This window comes from Xiphophorus hellerii, chromosome 9 (assembly GCF_003331165.1).
Source record: "Xiphophorus hellerii strain 12219 chromosome 9, Xiphophorus_hellerii-4.1, whole genome shotgun sequence".
Lineage (NCBI taxonomy): Eukaryota > Metazoa > Chordata > Actinopteri > Cyprinodontiformes > Poeciliidae > Xiphophorus > Xiphophorus hellerii.
Genome location: NC_045680.1, coordinates 21164778 through 21183317, shown reverse-complemented (window position 1 = coordinate 21183317; position 18540 = coordinate 21164778). Strand labels below are relative to the sequence as shown.

The 18540-nt window shown below is 41.9% G+C and overlaps 2 protein-coding genes across 3 annotated transcripts; both read right to left on the bottom strand.

Annotated features, from left to right (window-relative positions):
- Positions 1-649: 649 nt before the first annotated feature.
- oma1 (OMA1 zinc metallopeptidase) lies at positions 650-10940 on the bottom strand. The gene is made up of 8 exons (XM_032572876.1): positions 10218-10940; positions 8211-8439; positions 7854-8027; positions 7624-7731; positions 6343-6471; positions 6084-6158; positions 5530-5679; positions 650-2709 (listed from the first exon to the last, which is right to left on the bottom strand). Exons 1-8 carry the CDS (start codon positions 10565-10567, stop codon positions 2395-2397), a joined length of 1530 nt encoding a protein of 509 aa, XP_032428767.1. The 5' UTR covers positions 10568-10940; the 3' UTR covers positions 650-2394.
- Positions 10941-11537: 597 nt separating this feature from the next.
- mysm1 (Myb-like, SWIRM and MPN domains 1) lies at positions 11538-18418 on the bottom strand. Of its 2 annotated transcripts, none has more exons than XM_032573116.1 (20): positions 18304-18418; positions 18109-18181; positions 17957-18027; positions 17117-17188; positions 16949-17030; positions 16553-16651; positions 15964-16462; positions 15431-15656; positions 15214-15344; positions 15021-15124; positions 14868-14945; positions 14707-14789; positions 14571-14625; positions 13612-13662; positions 13407-13481; positions 13150-13338; positions 12709-12841; positions 12425-12530; positions 12267-12324; positions 11538-12197 (listed from the first exon to the last, which is right to left on the bottom strand). In XM_032573116.1, exons 1-20 carry the CDS (start codon positions 18357-18359, stop codon positions 11901-11903), a joined length of 2538 nt encoding a protein of 845 aa, XP_032429007.1. In that variant the 5' UTR covers positions 18360-18418; the 3' UTR covers positions 11538-11900. The 2 variants fall into 2 exon arrangements, with proteins under 2 accessions (XP_032429007.1, XP_032429008.1); XM_032573117.1 differs by having other exon boundaries at positions 15997-16462.
- Positions 18419-18540: the final 122 nt, after the last annotated feature.

The following is an 18540-nucleotide window of genomic DNA, read 5'->3' as shown; positions in this document are numbered from 1 at the left end:
GACTCGAGGACGATGAATACAAATCCATGCCGAAACATTTCAGGTTTCTATTTCTAAAAACTCTTTAAAAAAAAGAACACACCACTTCCACTTCTCCTCATTTCATGTTGGCTTATCACATCAACTCCAAATCAGATCCTGTTACACTTGTATAAAAATGAGATACGGTTACAAAATGTGAAAAAGTCCAATACGTATGAGTACAAGGCAGTGGCAGACATGACTAAATTGATCTTGTATTCAAGAAGATGGAGCTTGTAACAGTTGGCAGATGTTTCAAAGGAGCAGTACCGAGGCTGACTCTTGGGCGTTTTGACAGCGTTCATCACGCAATGATTGTCTTGTGGTAATATTTTATGAGATTTCATAACTTTACATCTTTCTAATGAGCTGTGAGGGGCCCGCAAGGAAGCAGTCTACGAATCTAGGAGCGTGACATTATCTGTAAATAATGATGACGTACAGGACCTCAAGCTAACTCTTTAAATAGGATCCCCACGTTTCACTCTGTTTGGAACTATCTTGTGTTGCTCTTTGTAGGTGGCCATTGATTATAGACAAAACAAAAATATTTTATTCCTTTTTTTCTGCAATTTAATCCATGTCAGATTATTGATCTGACAGAGGAATAAAAACAGGCAAGATAAACTTGATTCAAGTACAATTTTAATTTAATAAAAGCGTTTACAGGACATATTTCTCTTGAATTGCTGAAAGAAAACAGTTTCTTTACAGTTTCTACAAAGTATTTCACATTACGTTCAGCGATTCCCACACACATTCACAAGCTGATGGTGGTAAGCTACAGGTTTGTAGCCACGGGGGCTGAAGCTACGCACCACCACCAGACAAGGCAGGTGACGTGTCCTGCCCAACAACTGAGCCGGACAAAGCGGGGGTTTGAACCCACAACCCACCGGTTAAAGCACAAACTCCTGCCGCCACCACCAGCTACATGGAAAAACTTTTTGCTGGCTGGGTCTGAATCTAAAAAGCATAACGTAAATAAACCAATTTTCAGCAATGATAACACAGTTGTAGAATTTGATTTCATGGTGTATCCAAGTGTACCATTTAATTTCAGCACACACTCGCACATAAAAGAACACCATTAGCTTTGAACCATAACTGCCCTCCCCTGCTCGGTGCGTGACTGCTCCCCAAGGCTGTTGCTGTAAATACCAATGTTTTCTCACTCTGCTTGCCTTATTAAATGAGAGTTTTAAAAGCAAAAAAGTCCCATCATTTTTTTTTTTCTTCCGCCCTCAAAGCTCAACACCTTGACATTGGTATTCCTGTGCAGAGGGCTGCGTCCTAAATCAGGCCAGCATCAATTCGTCCGATTAGGTCCCCCAGGCTAGAAAATGCATAAAGTGCATAGGGTGTGTGCTGCATGAGAATGCGACGGTCGCAGCCGGAACGCAGAAGACCTCACCTCGCTATGGACGCAGCATCAAACATGCACACCTAAGTGCTTCTTCCTGGCTGTTTCCGTGCATCGATGAATAATGCACATATTAATCTCACAAAGTATGGGAGCTTTGCTAATTAATGCAGCATTTCCCTGGTCAAGGTTAGCTAATTAAAGTGGCATCTTTACGGACACTAGACATGGACAGCATTCTCAATTTGGTTTTGCTGACTTTTTGCCCCATTTTAAAAAAAAAACAATTATTTATTATACTCTCAGCAATCTGTTTTTGGAAAACTTTTTCAAACACCATCTTCCACTGTGGCCAAGACTATCATGGTTGGGATCTTAAAGTGTTGGGCACTTAGGGACCACTTTAAAAGGCTGCATATAGATGTAGGAAAGAAACAAAAAGCTTTAGAGGGGCAGTATTATGTAAATTGGACTTTTTCGAATTTTATAATGTTTTTCCTTCATCAAAGACACACCAGGAGAGTTGCTTTGATTCTTTCATGCATGTTTGAGAAATCCTTGAATCTCCCGTGGCAATCATTCAGAGGTGCAAAATGCTAGCTATCTCCTTCAGACTAGCGGCAGCAGCAATTAGCAAACACCTGCTGGAACTGTGCATCCGCTGAGCTCATCGCATGAAGTACTTCTCAGTGAAAAGCTGGTAAAAATGTTGTAAAAGCTTTAAAGGAGAACTGTTGTTGGGATGACGTGTTGAAGGCGGAGTCTTTGTAAAAGCAGGAGCTTCTTAAAGAGACAGAGGCCCAATTTCAAGGCGTAAGATCGCAAAGTCAAATTTCTTTCAAGCCATGTTTGATTTATACAGCGTTTTCATAACGACTGAAACTAACGTAGTTACTTGATTGTGCTATAAAATGACACCATGTGTCTGGACAATACATAATCCTGCCTCTTCAAACTGTAGCAAGTTTGTCAATAGAGTGTGTGAAGTTTGTTGAAGGTTTGTTTGGGTTTTAACTCCCCTGCTGGTTGGTGTTCTGCAGCACATGCTGGGATCCTTCCCCTGCAGCGGTGGGGAGAGGAGACGTGACAGCAGGGACCCTGTCTTTGTTAAACCGATCCACTTTTGAGGGAGAAGCGAGCGCCGTTTGAGAAACCGGCAGTGCTACGGAGGCAGAAACGGGTTGTGGCTCGTGCGTCCCCTCCAACCCTCCGACCCCCTGCTCCTTAGCTTTTGCCAGCAACTCGCTGACGGTCTTTGAGAAGACAACTCGAGGGTCAATAGGAGAGAGCGCGGGGCATGAACAAGTTTCCCTCAGCTCCAGAGCCTGCACAGATGAACAAAAAGCAGACACGGGTATAGTTTTAATCGATGACAGCGCCAAATCATGATACAGCGTGTCTATCCACCAAGTAGTTTTGATCAATCAATACTGAATCTGAAGCAAATCCTGCTAATTCAAGATGTTCTTCTTTCTTCATGAATAAATGGTCATATCTGCTCTGCCACTGCAAACACGCTGGTCAACTAGATGTAGAGCTCACCTAACTCATAAGTTAATATTATCACACCAGGTTGAAAAAATAAATGTTTGTGTGAATTACCCAAGTACTACTGAATATATCTATTAAACAGCATATTTTTGTAATAAATATACTTGTAGTAGTTAAATATATTCCCTCTTCTATACTTAGAATCTCATATACGTTGTGAAAATATTCACATCCCTTCAACTTTTTCATATTTTATAACTTACTGACCTCAACTTCAATGTATTTTAGTGGGATTTTACATAAAGCTCTGCTGGAAGGAGAACCTCAACCCCATTCATTTGCAGCCTCAAGATGACCAAATATTTGCCTGTATCCATGAGCATAATACTGCCACCACCATGTTTTACTGTGGAGTTGATATGTTAACTGTGTTCTGCATTGTAGGATTTCAGATTAAATAGAAATTTTGATGGGTTAGGTGCGATGGAAATGTCAGTTTTGGTCTGACCTGACCAAAGTACATCCTTTCACATGTTAGCCGTGTTCCCTACATTTCCCGTGGGACTCTTTAAATGGGTCCTTTAATGGCTTCCTTTAAAAAATGGCTTTCTCTTTGCTACTCTTCCATAAAGGCCAGACTTATGGATTGTATGACTAACAGTAGTCATGTTGACAGATTATCCCACCTGAGCTCTGGATCCCTCCAGAGTTACCACGGGGCCTCTTGCTACTTCTCTGATTAATGCTCCTCTTTCAACTACAACTAGGTTTGTAGTTGTGCCATACTGACACTTTTTTTTTCTTTTTTACCAATTTCTTTTTGAGACGTCCAAAGCTTGGGGTATTGTCTTATAACCAAACCCTGCTTTGGAACTTCTGTCCATGTCTGATGTGCTTCTTAGTTTTTGTAATGCTGTTTGTTCACAGATATTCTCCATCAAACCTCTGAATCCTTCACAGAACAGCTGGGTTTATGCTGATTTCTATCTCTAGATAGCGGTGGACGATATGGACCTAAAGGTTTTACCGCAATATGTTGTCATCTTATTTTAGGTAACTGAACGGCTGTGAAGGCATGACACGGCGATCACGGCCCCACAAACACAAATGCAGCTCTTGAAGAACATTCCCATTGCTAATACACTCCATTGTGACACCAGTCACATAAAGAAGTGTGATCTGAATCACTAAACTGGACACACCCACAGCAAATAGTCATATTTTCAAATTTTGTGGATATTTGTTGATATTCTTATTGAACAAACAGTGGAGAAAATCAGAAAAATAACAATGCCGCCAATGCGGACAGTTTGGGGGAGTTTTAAACACCATTAATTGGAATTTATCGTGGCAACAATAAATCGAAATTCCTACCAGCACAAGAAATGTATCACGATAAATGAAAAACAATATGATAAATGCCCACCTCGATTTCCAAATGTGCTTTTTTCTCACTTCAATCTACACACCACTTTTGTTTCAACCCATCATTTAAAAAACCCATTAAAAAAAAGAAAACAATCAGAAAGGGGGTGAATGCTTTCCAAAAGAAGTGTGCGTGTCCGTGTACAAACATGCACTCAGCTATCCACTCGACAGCCTGTCCTTCTCATGCTACCTGTGGACTTAATTTGCTTTGCTTAAGGATGACGAGCGCACTTGTGGAGGAGGAGTGCCCCCAGAAGAGTCGGGTTAAGTAGCTTGAGGCTGTCACCCCTTCGCAAGGTTAAAAACATCATATTATGCATCACTTTCAGCTGATGAAGCTCAGCTGTTAGCCGGTTCATCTGTGCTGCTTGGCTGGATCAAACTGCTTGGCGTGAGCTGGGTATTATATATTATCGCACCAGAGACAGAGTTTTATCAGCTCGTGCACACAAACAATACCCACGCCGCAGCGTTCATCACTTCACTGCCTGCAGCTACATCCTGGCCTCGACAACAACTGCTGCTAGAGGTCAGCCTGTCTCACAGGGAAGTAAGCGATGCACAAACTCCACAACTTTGCCACCTGATGGACAATTAGAGGCTTTGCCCATCTGTTCGACGTTACCGCTTGGAGCATCTGATGGAGTGACGATATTCCGACTACAGCAACACGTATGGCTAGCTAAAATGCTCACAGGTATAAAGCACACAACCACCGAAGCTGTTTTTCATTTTTAGTGCCTCTTGATTTCTTTTTAGCCTTAAGATAGTAATGATTGTCTTCCCACCGCGCCAGCAGAGAGTCCCGTCCTGTGAGACTGATTGGCTAATGATAAGAGCTGTTCTCTTCCAGATCCAAAACATTCAAATCCTACACGACATTTTGCCTGTGCCAAGCATCCAGGGCCTGGCACTACAAAATGGTTTTCCTGTCTTCCTAAGGCCCTGCATCCTTTCCTCCCTTTCCCCGAGTCTCTGCTTCCTCTGTGGCTCCCTCTCCGTGTCTGCAGGTGGGCACACATCTCTCCAGATGCTTCATTAGTTCTATTAAGACATCTTCACACAGCACCTAAAGCTACACATTTTGTTCAAAACAACAAACGTCCGACGAGGATGAAAAATGCTCTCGCTTCAGTCGGCGGCTTGTGACAATCCCGAGAAGAAATGCTTTTGTTTATTAACTGGTGGAGACACCGCTGAATGTGGCTTGTTGTGTGTTATTCTACCTGTGGGATGAGGCGGTCCATCTGACCGGACCTGTTTCTGTGTGAGGGGTGTGTCGACAGCCACTCGGGTAAAGTGGGATTCCCTGTAAGATTGTCTACAAGTTCCATCTGCTGCCAGAACACGGGGCCTGCTCGCACATCTGCACAAGCCTGGGAAAGATGTACACATACACACACACACACATATCCATATACAATTCTTAATCAAAAAATACACAAGTAACACAGCAGCACACAAATGAAAAGCCTTTCTAAAGGAGCTTAATTTAGTTTGACAACAGTGCCCCCTTGTGCCTCGTTGGCAGATTGCAAAGTGTTTCAGCAAAACATACATAGAAAATGATTCTATTTCTTACTTTAATTTTTTACAGTGTACATTAAACATTAAACTAAACACGGAGCACCTTTCATTATTATCAAATTGTTGGCAAATGTGTGTAGCACAAGTCAGTACTTTGTAATAACAATAATAAATGGTTGGAATCTACAGTAGACTTTGCAGCAATATTGTAGCTAGATTCAGGACTAATGTGAAACAAACTTAGTAGTGTTACCTTAGCAGCTAAATGCAATCCAACTTGATCTGCCTCAGCTTCCAGTTTACGACTGTAGGGATGGTTGAACATCAGCTGCAAAAGTGAAAGAAGAGAACTTTTACACACAACAATCCAGAAACACAACTTTCACATTTTACAGTTCAAAACTGACGCAACTCTTGGACATTGTAATTTTTCCTACCATTCTCACTTTAGCTTCGACACCCTGCAGCTCCAAATATTCAAATGACTCAAATCATGAATAGTAATACCTCACCTCCGTGAGCTTGTCCTTTGCCCAGCCTCCCACCACTGCCAAGATGTCCCCGGGACACAGAGCCCAGATGGCTGTCACCACAATAAGAGACAGGAGGTCCACAACATGAGACAGGCTGGCCTGTTCTGCCTGGAGGGAGCGGGGCAGAAGATGAAACGAGGAGGTAAGCAACAGCATATCAACAGCAGGAATAAGGTTAAAGAGAGAAAACCAGAGCTGAAAACTTTCTGAGGGGGAGAGAGGGGAATGGTGCAGCTTCAACATATTGATTGTTCTCATCTATTCTGCTGAAACACTTTGCGCTGCAACAGATTTAGAGGTTTTAAGAGTCTATCCGTTACGGCACACTAACTTTGTAACTTCGAGGTCATCGACGTTCATTCCCCTTCGGCTAATTAAAATCTCCTCCGAGCATCTCCTCCCCGGACGTCTACAGACTTGAAATGCCCGAAACGTTATTAGGCACTTTTAGAACAGAGTGAACGGGGATTATAGAACTGCAGGGAGTGTTTCTGAAAAAGAAATGAGCACTGATAAATCAGAGCTAGACAGCTGTTTGGAGGGGACTGTCACAGAGTCGCAGCAAAGTCTGATGCAAGAAATCCGAAAGTGGTGCCAGAGTCAAAATAAGCCAACTCAGATGGAGCAAAGGGTGATATCTAGTCAAGGTGGTATTAATTGATGCATCCCAAAATGACAAAGTCATAAAACTCAAAGAAGACAATTAAAAAAAATCCAAGAAGCAACTTCCTATTCATGAACAAAGGCCATTTTTAATGGCAAGTTTGCCAATTCAAATGCCAAACATTTGACTTTGCAGTGCTCTTAACTTTTCCTCATATGTGAGGCCGGCTCAGGTCGGAGAAACTGTCGGCACGACAACTATTATTAGTCATACACTTCGCAAATCTTGCATGTATGAAAATGGCAACAAAATTAGAATGATATATAAGAAAGGTATATAAATAGGGTCATTTTCTAGAAGGCATGACGGAAAAGATACAAGAGACTGATTTCATATTCCAAAACCTGGACATTGCGCCAACAGGAAAAAGGGGCAGCAACACTTGGGAATTCAAGAACTTTTATCTAGTTCATATTGGTTTCTGGAAATGTTTTTATGTCATTTTAAAATTTTCCCTAATTCACATTTATATGTTGGCCTATCAAGACAAATCTAAATAAACATTAAAACAGATTCCAAATAATTAAAAACATGACAGGTTAAATTGCTTTAACAAAAACAATAAAGCAACACCAACTGCATAAAGTCCAGTATACCGAATGGTCCAGTATAGCATGAGCCATTTCATGTCCAAGTACAATCATGAGCTGGTCCAGATCTGCCACGGCTCCCAACATCCCAGTGAACACAAACACTTTCCCATTCTACAAAAAAAAAACAGAACAAGCATAATCAGAATGCATGCCTGAGCCACACACTGTACTGAAGTCACAAGGGGTATGAACAAGAAAAAAAGTTTTGGGTCTGTGTCTCTTTTTATACTTACTGGAAGGACAAAGGCATTGATTTGGGGACTTTCTACCACATGAACACTCCAGGGGACTTCAGACACTTCTGGGATGTCCTTGTTCCTTTGTGCTAGGAGCTGCACCGCCTGCTCCACCATCTGGTGAAGCGGGTCAGTGACAGGAAGAAGCAGCTCCGCAAATTCCTCCAGGTGCTGAAACACACGGTTACTTGTAAATATTGGTCCCGTTTTATTTCCCCCAGATATCATTTTCCAAGATATCATTTTCATTGCAGATTATGAGGATCTGAGTAAAGCTGCTACTGAGAATCACATTTCAGCAGCCTGAATATTTAAGAAACAGTGTAGGGATTAGTGCCTGCCCTCGTTTCTCACCGCTTCTGAAGTCAGAGCAGCCAGCTCCATGTACTTCTCCCTGCTGAACACCAGGAGGCGGATCCTCCCCGTCACTGGGGACTCATCCAGGTGTGTTAGGAGCAGAAGGGCCACGATCACCAAAGCAACTCCTGCTCCCGTCGCCAGATGCCAGCGGCGCCTCCGGAGCCATTCGTGCACGAGCTGTCGGCGATTGTCTGGTAGAGAGCCCCACCATTTCCTTAGACTCCTGCCCAGAAAAGGGTGGAGAAACAGTCGGGTAGTAAGTTTAAAAATCACACATGGGCCAGTGGTGCTCAATACTACAAAGACTGTAATCGTTTAAAGCTTCCTTCATGTTAGGAAAACTGTCATCTCTCATGGCAGAGAATGAAAAACAAGGAGAGTATAAAACAGAATTGTGGAAATACACACTGAGATTAATCCTTTAATCTTCAAAGAGGCAACGGAAGGCCCGAGGGTCTGACGAACCCGCTAAGTGGCAGGTTTTTAATTATCCCAAAGTGAGAACCAAAACATATGGTGCAGGTGCCTGGAATCACTTCCCTAAAGGCCTGAATAAAGCTGAGTTTGGATTTTATTTTAGTGAACTCAAACAGCATTGTTTTTTTAACTCAGCATTAAGCAGTTTTTTTTTTTAAGATAATTGTTTATGGTCTTAATCAACAAATAAGGGAATCTATTGCATGTAAAGCAATATGTTTGTATTCTTTGTTTTACTTCATAATACAAATGTCATTAAATGACATTGGTGACTGATGCTTATTGTTTTATAGTCAAGTAAATAAAGGACACCTTGTCGTTTATTAGAAAATATCTAATCTACAGTTTAAGTCTGGAAAATAAAGTAATTTAAATAAACTTAAACAACATGAATTAGCACTAGAAGTGCTGGAGTTAGTCCACTGTGACATATACCTATGCAGTCTAGAGATAGTCCAACTGGCCTGAAGGATTTTATCTAGCAGGTGCTTTTGTTCCGTAAATAGGGCCATTACCTTATAAGTACCCTGTTAATGGCCTCAACGCATCTCACAGTTGCACAATTGTTCCTTAGACTTCGACTTCGACTTAGACTGACTTTGTTGTCATTTTCAATGCACAGGGTGTATACAGAACGAAATTTCGTTGCATACGGCTCAGGACAATGTTTGAGGTTCCAATGTTGTGAGTAAAATAAAATACAGTATAAAATATGAATATAAATCTAAATATAAAATATAAAGTGCAGGACTGACAGTAAAATAGAAGTTATTTAGCTCTGTACATGTGCAAGGTATAAAGTGGAGACCAGTTTTTGAGTGCAGTCCAGTTAAGAGTTCAGCAGTCTGATGGCAAGTAGGAAAAAGCTGTTTCGGAACCAGGTGGACCTGCACCGGATGCTGCGGAACCTCTTTCCAGAGGGCAGCAGGGAGAACAGTCCATGGTGGGGGTGTGCCCAGTTTTGCTTAGTAAACTGTATAGTTCAACAAAAATGCATTTAACAGCTTCATGTTTTCCTTAAAGCACAGAGATTTCTTCTTTCATATCTTTTATGAAATTTAAACAGTCTATTTCGAATTTCAATTTTTTTAATGAACTTACATGAACTTGCTGGATATACTTGAGGGCATTTTAGGGGGTTTTGGTAACTTCTTTTAGCATATTTAAATCTATTTAACACGGTAAAATTCTTGCAACAATCTTTTTTTAGAAGGTCTCTGAAAGCTCTTTAGATCGTACCACTTTGCTCACTCCAGCTTAAACAACCCAAAGCACTGTAAACTAATTGTCTTCAGTTTAAAAACCCTTCTTTAAAATGCAGAGAAATTATGTTCTCATGTGATATTTCTGTGTGATTTTAGTCAAGTGGAAATTTATTCAGTTTCTATTGTTTATTTCCATTACATGGATTGTTCAGTATTGATAACATTATATTAAATTTCAATGTACTTATGTTAGAAAAACCTTGTTTGTAAAACATAACTGAAGACGGGAACAATAATACATCCGACATCCGTTCCCTACCTGCCCAGTAGTATAGCCAGAAGCTTCTGCAGAGGTTTGAGGACCATCCATAGGAGGGGAGCAGGAAGAGCTCTCCAGGAGGAGGAGGTGTGGAAGTGGTGGCCCCACTGTGTCTGGACGGAACCTATCCGGGAACACGCCGTCCGCACGTTGCCACATATTGGAAAAGACTGTCTAGTTGCACAGACTCTCAAATTAGACGAGATTTTTGGAGAACATACTGAGAACGGGGTCTTCTTCTTCTTCAGAGGAAAATCAGCTCGTTTACAGAGCTGGAAATGTCGAGTCAAATTCATGTGAAAGTAAAAACTGGACGTGTTTCTTAAGAAGTTACCACGTAGAAAAGCCATTGTTGTCAAAAAAAATTTAACAAGCGCTACTTCATAAGGCAGGTGTGATAAAACATTCGTGTAGCACCGATAACTATAACGTAGGACGATGCAGTGATCTTAAAGTGTTTCAAGTGTCTTGGTGCCATGTTTAGCTTTTCAACCTTCAAAGTCATTCCCACTGGTCGGTTGGTAGCTTGTAACCTTGGCAACTACTTTCCAGCGATGGCGCCGGTACCGTTCTGGTGTTCACGATGGTCCAAACCTTGCAATAACAGCCAGACACATAGTTAAAACATCTTAATCGGTAGCGACATCCCTCACCTGCCCCATATGACAGGACATGTTACGTAACGTCGGGTGTTAAGAAAATAAAGGAACGAATGCTGTTCCTGCTTCTCAAATGATTCCCCGCAGAAACACTTCCGCAATGAAGGTTCCTCTTCACATATCGGTCACATTATGGCCCAAATCCGCTACAAATGAGGAATATGGCTTTACGTACCCTGTGGTTAACTTTCATGGGGTAAAAAAAAAGTAGTTTGGCTTTATTATCCCTCTTTGCAGGGCCGGCTCAAAGTTATATGGGGACCAAATTATTTGGAGGGCCACGTTGGGGTAAATCACATCATTAATCATCACAGTATCACTACAATCTGTTGCTGCATTCATGACCATGTAAAGAGCATGAAGGTAAATATTAATACTTTCAGATAGCACACAAACTCTTTAGAGAACATAGATCAAATGTTGCACTCATAAGCAGCTACAAAAGATATAAATGCCACTTGTTTAAGTACTTAAAAACATCACATTGTGCAGAAAAAAATATGATCCCGGAACAGACACAAAAATGACTAAATTAGGATTAAATTACGACTCTGGTGACATCTGTTGACATGGGAGCCAAAGCAGTTGAAAAGTTTGCCTTTGCTGCAGCTCAACTTTGTCTTTTTCTCCAGAAGAGTTTCAAATAAATAAATGCAGTAAATCAGCAAATATAAAAATAGTTTTATTTGGTAACACAGGAACTGATCAGATGCTCTCTTTCTCTTACGAACACACTCTCAAACATGAACTTGTTTTACAGTTACTGAGGACTCTGTTGATATCAAAGAACAGTATCAATACTTATAACCAGCTTATATCAGAGTCGACCCGACAGTCATATTGAACTAGTTCCTTCCCTACAGTAAACCAAGACACCTGGAACTTAAATGATTTTCTACAAGAGATCTTTTAGTCAAACAATTCAACAAAATCAGGTTTTGTATAAAACTATACGTAAACTTCAACGCATGTACTTCAAATCTTACACCAGGCTTAAAACTGTAATAAAAAACTTTTTGTTTTTTCACAGTAAATAGTCATGCTCAGTTGACAACACTGATCCTAAATGCAAAACTGAGCTACTGTTTGTTTCAGCACTCTCTCCTCCCTTGGGGAACTCCTCCTGACTGATCAGCTGATCAAAAGAGGCGTCGTCTGATTGCACAGAGCTTGAGATGTTTAAATGTTCTTCTTCTTCCTTATATGAGGATTTCTGCTTGGAGACAAAGTCCAACAGAAACCGGGACTGGATCTCAGAGAGGAACTGGTCTCCTTCACCATCTGGGAGGGCTTCCAAGTGTCTTGCCAAAGACGCCATCATCTGGAGAGAAAGTTACAACCGTGAGCTACTGAGAGTGTCCAACTGAAATAAGCAAAGGGTCAAATTCACCTTTTCCAAACAGGTAAAACTGGAGTCTCTGCGAAACAATCTGTCCATCTGGACGCTCCTGCACAACCAGAACAAACTTTTTAGAGAAAAATTACAGCATAATCCACAATCAAACCACCCTCTGGCTGCTGGGAATTACAGTACTGATTACCACTGACCCGTGTGCTTGAGCATACTTCTGGACGATCCACTGAGCCCTCCTCATGGTCTGCTCCCAGTCAGGAGAATCTTGTGATGACAGAAAGTTGAATCTGTAAGGGAGCTCTGTGGAGAAACACAGAGAGAAAGAGACAGAAAGAGAGAGAGAGAAAAAAACTCAGCTGGAGGATAGAAACCGAATCACTGACCTACATTGTCAGCTTGATTGCAAGGCCTCTTGATCTGGAGTGTTTTGATGTTTTTGAGTCGTGTCTTACTGGGTGTGAGTGTGTGTTTCACATACTGTTTTGGCTTGAGGGCTCTTGGCTTTCTTTCACCAACAAGCAGGTGATCTGGGAGTGGGTTGAGGGGTTAGCGGGGTCATACGGGCTCACTATCATCCCGATGAAGGGGGCTCCGCCGCGGGAAAAATAACTCTGGGTGAGTCAGAGGACAAAAAAATTATACTGCATGTCCACACGCAAAAGTATTCACACCCCTCCAACCTTTATTATGCAACAGAAGAATTTTATTGGCATTTCCTGCAATAGAACAAACTATTACACAAATGGGAAGTGCAAATAACTTTCAAAGTGTTCACAAATAAAAGTCTGAAAAGTTTGCTACTGACATACTGCTTCCATCCAAATGAACTCAACTTCAGCCGTTTTGTTAATTTGGAAAAGTCCAAGTGCCGTAAACTGAAGAGAAACTTGTACAGGTTCTTTTATCGTTTCTGTTTTACCTGGAACTGGTCCTGCGTGTTGATGTCCCGCACTGACGGGTTTGGGTGAAAGGAGGGGTGTGAGTGGTACCAGCCCACGACGCTGAAGCCCAGAGACGAGAGCACGTCACAGGCCTGAGTCTGTGACACCGGGTCCATCTCGCACTGCAGACCCGTGCTCACACTGTTACACGGTTCTGCTGCACAGATCTGCACACAGGACTGTTTGTCAGCCTTCAGAATAATTAGAATAAAGATGAACTTGGATCACTTCTTACCTTGAGAACTTTCTCTTCCTGGTTGAACGTTCCACCCAGAAGACCAATGACTTCCCCTCTTGAAACGTGGGCATGCTGAACACAAGATGACGAAGCGCTTTATAGCATTAGAAAGTAAGATGACACACCTGGCATGTGCTACTGAAGGATGCAAAGCAAAACAAAATAAGAAGCTATTTTCTACGAGGCTGTGTTTATAAAGTACCATGTCCATGATGAGAAGAGTTTCAGCACACACGACGACCTGGAACGGCTCCTGGAGAAAAACCGCAAGTAACATTTTGAAAAGTTTAGCAGTACTCATGAAATATTACAATAAAACAAGGTAAAATACAACTTTCTCCACAAGCACTTTCATAAAAAAACATTTAGAAGAAAACCTCTACCTATATTAGTACAGATATTAGTACAATATCTGTACAAATATTAGGTGAGACAAATATTAGTACAATATATGGTTTCTAAGAGGGTGTGGACATTGAAAGCAGGTCACAGTGCGGCGGTTCTACAGGAGTACTGAGGGAGAAATGGCGCTGCCTTAGCTCAGCTGGAGAAACTTTGCTGTACACGTCCAAGTAAGTCAGTGTACGACACTGTTCAGCACAATACTGAGCTGGACAGGTGGCTCTAGTTTGTGCTCTAATTTGATTGTCTGATGAGAGATTACAAGAAGTACAGTACAGGTTTTGAATAAGTCTTTTTGCATATCAATAATCTTAATCTAACAGCAGAAATTACATTAAACATAGAATAAGTAGGTCAGACTTTCCTACTGTTGACGCGACTTCAAGCATTCGTCATGCTGAGTTAAGGGAATTTTCATTAGTGCAGACAAAGTGTCTGCATATCATAACGTGACATTAAGTAGCATTGTTATTAGGATGGTTTGACGAAACATTTGAGCAACATTTGTATGCTTTTTTCATAAGTTTGTACTGTATGATGTTGTTATGGTGTAAAGCACTTTGAACTGCCTGGTTGCTGAAATGTGCTCTTCAAATAAACTTGACTTGACATAGTTTATCTGGAAAGTATGCCTACAAAAATGCTACACAATAAATGTTGGAATGTTATTTACTTAAAGCGGAGTATCTTCCTATGCCTTTTTAGCACAAGATAAATATGCGGCAGTATGATTAAACAATGAGACAAATGGTCACTGACCTGAACATCTCTCTCAAAAGATCTGCAAGGAATCAGCTGGAATGGATCAAAGGACCTGTTGTAGGGAGATTGATTATATGATTAATCTTCTCCAGCGTATTATTTGTTACTTGATACATGAATCCATCATGCTCACCCTCTGTATCTGGATGTCTTGCCGGGTTTAGGCTGCTTCTTCATCTCTTCTCTCCGCTGAGCCAGCTCTTCAGCGCTCAGATGCTGAGAAACACACAGATTCAGCAGAAATGAAGATACAGATTCAAAGCGGCTGAAGTGCATGTAAGACAGTGTCCATACCTCATAAGTCTGTCCTTCCAAATCTCTAGCATCACACCAGTTCCCCCATATGTCTCGCACACGCCTCTTCCTGGTCCGCTGCAACCAATCAGATGTTAGCTCGGGTCCGAAAAGGTCAGGTTTTGCAGCTGATCACGGTTTTCAGGAACCTACCATGCTCTGCAATCTCTGAGCTAGCTGGTAAGCCTCAAGCACATCCTTGCCCTCCTTCGGCTTGGTCCGGTCCACCACCTTTGGTCGATTATACACCGCTTGCTCTACAAGAAGAAAACAAGAGCCCATACACTGAGCTGGAGGAAAGATAAAAGCAGCAGGAGTAACTGTAGGTCAACGATTGCAGATTTACCACAACTGAAATTGATGGCTCCAATGAGCTCGAGGTACGTGTGTATCCTCCCGATGCAGTTCACGTCTCCACAGTTCTTCAGGCCGGGACGGACCGACGTCTTGTTCAGGTATCGGGGCTTGCTCTTCAGCCTAACGATAAACACAAAAGCGTTCAGTTCTTCTCTACAGATGAGAAAAACTGTAGAGAAGTCGGTGTGAGAACGGTTTGGCGCCACCATTGGTCCAAGATGTAGTTCCTGATCTTCAGATATCTCTCGGGCGTCTTCGATGGTCGACCCTCGAAGAACTCGGGGATGGCTTGTTTCTCGTCCTCCGTGATCGTCTCTGTATCCATCTCAACTTCCTGCTCGGGGGCCTTCAGCTCTTCCACTTCCTCGTCTTCCTCATCCTGCTCCTCTGGGTCTCCGTCTGGTCCCTGGATGTCCAGGTTTTCAACAGAATCTACCAACAAAACAGAATCACTTTTACTGACAGGCGTGCGAGGCTGAGTTCAGTGGATTATAAGCCTGGCGGGTCACCAGACTTTTCTTCCCCTCCCACCAGGCTAAGCATTGTTTATTTTAAATAGGGTTTTTTATACACCAGTAACAGTAAAGATGGATTAAGCTAGGTCTATATTTCAAGCATTAAACTCCTTGTGCACCTCAGAATTTTTTTAACTTTTCACATTTTTCAACACAAAAACCGGTTTAGCAGGTTTTCTTGGGGAAACCCTGTAAGACACAAACAAACCCCTGATATGTATTACCTGTGGAGTCATGGCATTCTTCAATGAACTGACCGTCATGTGCCAAGGTGTGACTCTGGCAGCTCTGGTCATCACTAGGATTAATTGTCAGTTTTGACTCTGTCTCTGCTTCTGTCTCAGGAGGTTCCGTCTTTACAACATTCTCATCTGACGTAGTTTTTCTGTCTTCCTCAGCGCAAAACAAGTTAAAAGAGGATGGAGGACTTTGCTCAGAAAGGGAGCTCAGGCAGGGTCGGTGCTTCGTCTCATGGATGCTCTCTGACACTGTCAGCTCTTTTTGCTCTTCTGCTGTAGCGTGAGTCTCTGGTTGCCCTGCTGGTCCACTCAGTTCAGTTTTGATGTCCTCCCCTTCACCCTCGCTCAGGTCATCGGTGATGTCTACGTCCTCGTCATCGGAAAGCCTCTCTATACGGACGGCATTGGTCATAGTGGGCCGAGGAGGCCGCAGCTGCTGCTCTGAACCTGTAGAGGGAGCTGCAGCTCCAGATTCTGATTTACCCTTTAGGTGGAATAAGAAGAAGAGCCCATAAGACTAAGAATGTGTTTGTATATGCTCCATTGCAGTGTGAAAACAGTCAGGTAATCTCACCTTGTGTTTGAAGTACTGCCTGGCATAACTCTTGACCTGGAGGACACTTCGGGTGTCCACGAGCTTGGCGATTTTTGTCCACCTTCGACCATATTGAGCCTTAAAAAGTAGAAAGAAGAATAACTTAGTTCCAAAAAGGGTCATAATACTGAAATACATAAGCTTTTTTTTTTATGAAAGAATAAACATAAATAAGAGAGAACACCTCAACTATCACCAGCGGTTGTAAAAAGTGTGCAGACCCTTAAAATACCAGAATGTTGTATTGTAAAAATTTAGACTTTGATTTAATGTCTAAATTTAGGACAGGATGCAAATAATATGCAATAGTAATAAGTCATATTACTCATAAATTCACTTCAGGCCTACAGATTTTATTGAAACTAAGGCGCTCACCAGTCCCTCCTCAAACAGCTCTTTTTCCTGTTTGGACCAGCGAGATGAAGCAGAGGCCGAGGTCGAGCTTTTGGTCGGAGATCTGAACGTCCAGAAGAGAAACACGTCGGTGTGATTTTCAACATAAACAACAGGTGGGGGAGAACTCTAAAACGAAAAGATACTTACTTCTTTACTTTGGGCTTCTTATTGGGATCACTGGGCAAAATGTCAGGAATCCTGCCACCCGTCAAATAATATCTTCAAGTAGAGTTAAGTGCAGTTGCTTTACAGCTGGTTTGGATCAATTTTCCTACCAGAGCACTAAAAACTAACTGAATAAATTATTTTATTTTTCACTCCAGCTCCCTGTTTCACAGATTTAACCTTGATTTTAATTAAATAGCAGCCTGCAAAATTTCAAAACTATTTCTTGCTTTGATCTATAAGCACATATTTGTAAAGGAACATATCCAGTTCGTTATAAGAAAGTCAAAAGAGCAAAGCACCGTTCCAAACCAACCAAGACATGTCAGTATATCAAATCTGATAAGCATCAATGAGAAAGTCAGCCAAGAGGTCCATGGTAACTAAGAAGAAGGTGTAAACTTAACAAATCTATCCTTTATGGGAGAGTGGAAAGTCATAAGACCAGTTTGTGAAGAATATGTGAAAGAACACAGCAAACGTGTGACAGAATAGTTCAGTCCAAGCCCAGAACCAGACATTATTCACAAATATTATGCGTCCAGTCTGATTAAGCTTGAGTTATTTTGCTAAATGTACTTCTCTCAATGTCATAAGCCGAGACATACTCCAAAATGTATGGTTTTCCTTTCACCTCACGATTCTGTGCTTCTTTTTTTTATTATTTTTTAGTTGGTCTATTACATTAAATCCCAAGAAACTCATTGTCGTTTGAAGTTGTAAAGTTACAAAATTGAAAACGTCTGCAACACGCTATAAGGACTGCTGCATCCTTTACAGCGCATCCTTCGGGGCAGCCTGTCAGCTGTGGTTAAAGGATACTGTTCCTCCAGCAGCATCCTCTCTATCGCCTCTCTGTTCTCCGGGCTGATGGAGCTGTCCAGCTCCCAGGGCTGCAGACAACACACAACACTCATCACAAAGTCCCACAGTCACAAGTAGTGTACAAACAGCGGGATTTCTCGAGGTCCTACCAGGCTCCAGGAGCTGGTTCTGTCCGCAGGCTGGATGAACTGCTCCTGGACTAATCCTGCAGCGTCCATCTCTCTGCAACAAGGAAGCAGGTTGCTAACAGACACCGAAACACTGAAAATAATCCTTTTAGCTAGCATTTAGCTTCGCATAGCTCCCCCAGACTGCACACGGTTGGAAATAGAGACACTTCTTACCCAACATTACTATCAAAATCGTCTCCCTCGATGTCAACATCCACTTCGTCCTCCATGTTTCAGGACAAACGTAAACAGAGAAGAGAGGCAGTCCCGCTCTGAAGGGAAGTAGTTTAGTTTCACCTACAGCGCCGCCTGGTGGCTGGAAGAGCGACACTGGCGTTTTTCTTCACATTGAAAAGTTTAAATAGAATATCAAAAGATATTTTTTAAATACAAGGTAAATAGTTGTTCAAG